Here is a 6,000-nt window from a genome sequence, read left to right as displayed (position 1 = left end):
GCCTCCCCCTCCTGGCCTACCTGGAGCTGGTCCACCACCTCCTCCCCCTCCTCCAGGATGTTGTCCTCCACCTCCTCCGCCTATGGGGGGGTTCAGTTTTGGCCAGAACGTGGAGAAGGCCCCACGGAAGCCTACTGTCGAGCCAGCCTGTCCCATGAAGCCGCTGTACTGGACCAGGATACAGATACAGGACAATAAGTACGTATAACAGTGTGTAAAAGCGATTTTCATAGTATTGGAGATATAAGTCAGACTGGGCAAGAAACACAAGCAGTAGGAACATCATCATCATCATACAGGCTTTAACCAAAAACCTCCATCTTAGCCAGTCTTATTAGACAGAAAACCTTTACAGACCCTCATCCCAGCTCAACTTTGACCTGTCTCACTTGTGCTAACTGTGCAAAGACAGTGTGTGTGTGTGGGGGATTACTGCAGTATGTCACTAAAGTGGCAAGCCCGGTGCGAGACGGACAATAATCAAAGTAGAAGAACGAACTACATAACTACCGTTACCCCAGAGCTGATGAAGCGTCATTGACCCTGGTCCAATGGGGTCTCACTCTTGACCTGAACACGCGTGGTCAGACAGATATCGGAGATATGGGCACTCCCACATCTAGAGGCTGTATCGAGATACTCTGTAATTGTAAGTGGATTATCCAGCCCATTTACGGTGGCTGTGGTAGTTGCCTCAGAGTGCCAGGCTTCCAGCTTTATGGCCTTGTATTTCCATGGCTGGGTTAGTGGGGGGGGGGGCCTGAGCTGTGGTTCGCACTCTCTCTCTCTCTCTCTCTCTCTCTCTCTCTCTCTCTCTCTCTCTCTCTCTCTCTCTCTCTCTCTCTGGTCCTGGCCAGTGCTGGAGGACTGACTGACTACACTACAGCAGTTTCATGTCAGCTATAAATTTAACTGTAAAGGGCCAAGTTAAGGGGCATTAAATGGGTCAGATGTTTAACTATAGCTGGATCAGCTGTGTGATCTCTGTTAATGGCGTGAGTTTGTGAGTTATTGGGGTGGGGGGGTTGAAATGTTGCCAGGTGTCTAAATGTAAGCCGACACATGGAGTACAGTTGGCAGCACGCAGGACAGATTTTGTTGGGAAGCTGCATTTTAAAAGAAAGGGGGGGGGCTTTAAGGGAGGGATTTTCAATTATAGTCATAAGCTGGTCAATTAGAAAGTTGTCTTGCATGGAAAGATCTCTTGGGGTTTGGCTGTAATTTTCTTTTCCAAGCTAGTTTCCTGCACTGCAGGGTTCAGAGTCGGAGGCTGCTCGCTGGACTTATTTTCCTTGGTCTCTCAGAAAGTAGTGCAAAAAATCAGCAAAGAGGAGGCTTTCAGGACGGTACCATTATGTCCTCAACCGAAAATCTCTTGGCTGCCCCAGATAAATACTCTCACCGCTGCTGCAGGAGGCCAACTGCAAGCAGAAAATGTTGGACTTACTTGACCCTCACTGAGTCACTGGCAGCGCAGTTGATTGTTCTGATATTTAAGCCACGACAAGCCTGCCAGTGCTTGTGTTCGTGTGTTGTATATCCAGGTTCTCTTTCTCATTATAGATGGGCCTTGACTTTGGGAGACTGACCTGAATAATGTCATTAGATTATGACCTGCGTCGACAACTGCAGTGTGTGAAAAGATAGCGGGGGAAAGTGGGGGAAAGGCTAAAAAGCGGTTATTAGGCATGTGTAGTGTATCACAGATGTCATCATGCCGCAGTCTTGCTTTAGAATAAGTTTATTTGTTAGTGAACCGTTTACCATGTCTTGTTGATGTTCTTAGGGAAAGTAGAGACAGATGTGTTGAATTTGAGTGAACAGAGACGTTCCTGAACATCCTCTTGACTTTAGACACCTCTTGTTCTTATTTCTGTCTCTGTTTGTTTTTCCCATGTTACTCAGCAACTTCTGAAACAAAACATCGCCGCCCCTATTCTTGTCCATTTGCTGGAAATGGTCCTTTATTACAGAAACAAGCCTTGTCTTAAACTTTTGTTATTTTTATCACCTAGCTCATAAACAGAGCTTTTTAAAGCTGAGATTTTGCAGCCATTCCTGCCAAGTGTTTGTCGGACAGCGAAATGGAAAATGGCAAACAGTGGGAAGATTGAATAAACATCAAATAATCTTCCACAAATAGAACACACAATTTGTTTAGCTCAAGTAACCTAGATGTTTCTAGCCTGCCGTGTGAGCCGCTGGCCTGTCGTCGTGACAGTGATCAAATCTTTTGCACCCTATAACCTTAGCTTGGTATTGATTTTATATTCAAATCTAATAAAATACAACACAGACTAAGATCTTCACTTCTTTTTCTAGCAACAACACACTGTGGGGCTCTCTGGAGGAACCGAACATTGTCAACACCAATGAGTTTGAGGATCTTTTCTCTAAGGCCACGCTACAGCCGAAGAAGAAACCCCTGTCAGACACCTATGAGAAGAAAGCCAAGACAAAGAAGGTACATTCACTCACGCCTCCTCAGCTTGGCTCCTATCTTCTTTTTGTCTCAGTTTTTCCTTGATGCGTTTGGAGTTGAAGGTTATCTTGTTGGTTCGGTCTCTTGCTGCAGCCACCTGAGGGCGTTGTTAGTGTGTTTTCTTATCTAGCTTTGTTTGGGGAAAAAAAGGCCTTTTTGGCTGCTGTCATGTTCAATAATAAATCAAAGAAAGAAATAACAAAAGGTGAACCGGAAAGAAATGGATTGCGCCTCTCATCAGGTCCTCCTCCAGGCTGTTGCCAGGTATTGCATTCGGGCCAACACAGGCTATCAGTTTATGAGTTTTACTCCCTTGAGTTTTTTCTTTTTTCCCTTGGCAAACCACCCTTACTGCACAGGATTGTAATGTAGGTAGGGCTTCAGGATTGTGTTGTTTTTTTCCCTCCTGGGCAGGCTTCAAAGTTTGTTTTCTGCTTTCTGCCAGATTGATCCACCGTTCCCCTCCCCTCCCATCCAAAGACACACTTGTTGATGTCTGGTCAAATGCTGCAACTCTGCACCTTCTACTGCAAGCCAGCACTGCGTCAGCATCCTGGCTGCCTAGTGGTCCTCACTGTGGCGTCCAAGCAGTTAAAAAATCGGCCACTGCCCTCGTCTGTCCCCTCTAAATCCATACACATCCCCTATTCTGATCAATCTGTTAAGGCTCCGCTCCAGAGGGCCACAGATTGTGTGTGTGTGTGTGTGATTGTGTGTTTTTGTGTGTGATTGTGTGGGGTTGTGTGTGTTCTTCTGCCCTTGATCTCCATCCTTACATCTCTCTGCTCAGTCTGGTCACTCTAAGGCAGCAAACTGTCCAACATTTGATCCAAGTCAGACAGCCACATCCAGACACAAATCCTGCCAACTGTCTCCTGCCTGGGCTTACATCAGCCTGCAAGATGTTTGACCCCACTAATGGAAACACTGTTGAAACTAATTTCTATCAATCAAAAAAAGCCATGTCCAACATAGCATTCGGTGTTTTGTTTTTTTTCTTTAATATGAGAAAAGGACCTGTATGATACACTGGCTGAGGTTTATATCTTTGTTTAGACATTTTGTGTAAACAGTACTTTGATTATACAGGCGTCTTATATTTAATATAAAGGTCTGTGTTTAGAGCCAGGGAGAGCAGTCGGAGTCCAGCTTTACGATTGAAGAGGGAAAGTGAATACGCGAAAGGCATGGTTGTTTTCAACCCGCTCAGAATTCCAACTCACTGAAAAGGTCGTCAAAATAAAAGAAACGTGTTTACGTAATCATTTTTTATCCCTGAAAGTTTATACTCGGAAGATAAAGAGAGAGAAATCATTTGAGGGAGAAATCATCGCAATCACCAGCTGACGGCGGCTTCCAAGAAGTTCAGCTGGTTAAAAGGTGGGAAAGTTTAGAGGCAGCGGAGAAGGAAGGCATGGAGTGAGGAGAAACAGATTTTCTGGGGAGGGTGGGGAGGAATAAGAGAGGGGTTGGAGATTAGTTGAAACTGTGTTGAGGAGGCATGGATCCTTGAGGTTGGAAAGAAAGAGAATTAGCAAAAAAAAAAAAAAAAAATGTGATGATGAAAACGGAGAGGATGTGTAGGCGTCACTCAGACACTCAGCAGGCAGAGAGCCAGGTCCTCATTTATCTGAAGTAAAAATTTGGTGCTAACTGAAAGTTAAAAGTTAAAATCATTTGCAAATTTCAGAATAAAATCCATTTATCATACTTTTGTTTTAGTTAAAGAACAGCCTGTTAGAGAGACAGAGGCAGGCACCAGCTTCTGACTCGTATTTTGGAAGGACGACACATCAATGCACTCGTCATGAACAATACATTTCAGATTATACCAGTTTTTGTTTTCTTTTTTTTTGCTTGCCTGTTGTAGCTGCTGCTTTACAGTGAGCTGTTACTTCCAGACACGCTTCTGATAGGCTGTCACACCACATTCTCTTGCATCACTTTGAGGTGCAAAAGATTTTGTTTTCATACATCTTTTTTTGACTGCACTTGTCATTGCGATGGTTTATACTCCTCATTTTATTTCAGTTGGAGACTTTCCCAGCTGCTCCGCTTTGCTTCTCTATTTCTTACTATTTCAGCCAATTTCCAATAATTTTGGATTCGTTATTTATACATTTCACAGCTGCAAATAAGAATTATTTTCACGACTGCTTATTTTCTTAATTAATCTATTAATCCTTTTCCATGGAGTCCGTGGAGAAGTCTTAAAATGTCTTGGCCCACCAACAGTCCAGCACCCAAAGATGTTAAATTTACCACCATAGACGGCCAAGAAGACCATAAAATATTCACCTTTTTGAAGCTAGACTTGTTTTATCCAATTTTTTCGAATAAATTGCTCACTATTAATATATAAATCATTTTTTGAAAATAGTTATGATTATTTTTCTTGCAAATGAAGATGTATAAAACGAATAAAATTTAACTAAATAGGTTTTCCACAAGTTTTTCCTGGTTCACCCATGCGATCAGTCACTTGCTCTTTAAGTAGTGGCAAGTTACTTGATAAACTTTTAATTGAACAACTTGTTCACAGAGTAGTTTTATTGTCATTTTTAGAAGCTTGATGAATGTGTGCCAAGGCCAGAGGTCTGGGGCCTCAACATGGCTGTTTTACTCTGCAGACTCAGTGGGCTCTGCCCCTCTGCGTGACTACCAATACCTGTCAGCTATCACACACACTACCTGCCTCCTGCCTGTGCCAGCACACACTCCACATCTGAGCAGAACTCACTTCTGATGTTGCCTGTGTGTGTGTGTGTGTGTGAGGGAGAGTGCGTTTATTTCTGTGTCTTTGTGTGTGTTTCTGAGTGTGCGCGTCTGTGTGCTCGAGTGCACGTGCGTGTCGACAGCACGTCCGCACGAGTCATTATGCACTTGCTCCGAAAGTGTTGCCAGATCATGCTAACGCCACAGCCCCCGGGTTGGGGGTGGAGTGGGTGGGGGTGGGCTGTGAGAGGAGATGAGCGGGAGGGATTGGAATGTGTGTGTACATTATGCATATGAGCCACTTCCCCGCTTTCCAACAACTCCTCACGCCAAAAAGCTTCAACTCGGGGCATGCAGCCGATGCCTACATGAGTGAGTTAATCTGTATCATGTGTGCCATAGAAAAATCAAAGCTCTTGTTTACTCTGGAGCCCTTCTCTCTGTGCTGATTAGCATATCAAAGCAGAGGAGATGACATGGAAGAGAGCTCCTCCGCCCCAGCAGACCAGAACACAGAGGACCGGACTGGACCAGGGGTATAATTGCTGGCATGTGGCTCCACTCCACTGGCTAGAGGAGGCAATGAAGACGGGGCACCTATAGGAGTGGGGGAAGAATGGGCATGTCGGTGCATTCTTGATGGAGGGATGAGCAAGGAGGGAGATGGGGATGAAGAAATCAAGTCCAGCTAAATGGGCTTTTCAGTCGGTGTGCAAAAATGCGCATCAGTAAACACAAAAACGGCAATTTCCCCTACCCACATAAATCAAACATGTATCAAGTTTACACATAGCAGGTCTCCT

The 6,000-nt window shown here is 44.5% G+C and overlaps 1 protein-coding gene across 1 annotated transcript in view; it reads left to right on the top strand.

Moving 5' to 3' along the window:
* The window catches only part of LOC111673250 (formin-like), a 38,913-nt gene that overhangs the window by 6,616 nt on the left and 26,297 nt on the right, over positions 1–6,000 (top strand). Inside the window, exons 5-6 of the mRNA XM_087169789.1 lie at positions 1–198; positions 2,323–2,464. The exon at positions 1–198 is cut by the window's left edge and continues 30 nt beyond it. Of these exons, the coding sequence (XP_087025915.1) occupies positions 1–198; positions 2,323–2,464 (340 nt within the window). The remainder of the gene's footprint in view (positions 199–2,322; positions 2,465–6,000) is intronic.

The sequence above is a fragment of the Seriola lalandi genome, unplaced genomic scaffold, assembly GCF_002814215.2.
Source record: "Seriola lalandi dorsalis isolate HSWRI2012SDOR001 ecotype SW California unplaced genomic scaffold, Sedor1 jcf7180002054915, whole genome shotgun sequence".
NCBI lineage: Eukaryota > Metazoa > Chordata > Actinopteri > Carangiformes > Carangidae > Seriola > Seriola lalandi.
This window is presented reverse-complemented; position numbering and strand designations above follow the sequence as displayed.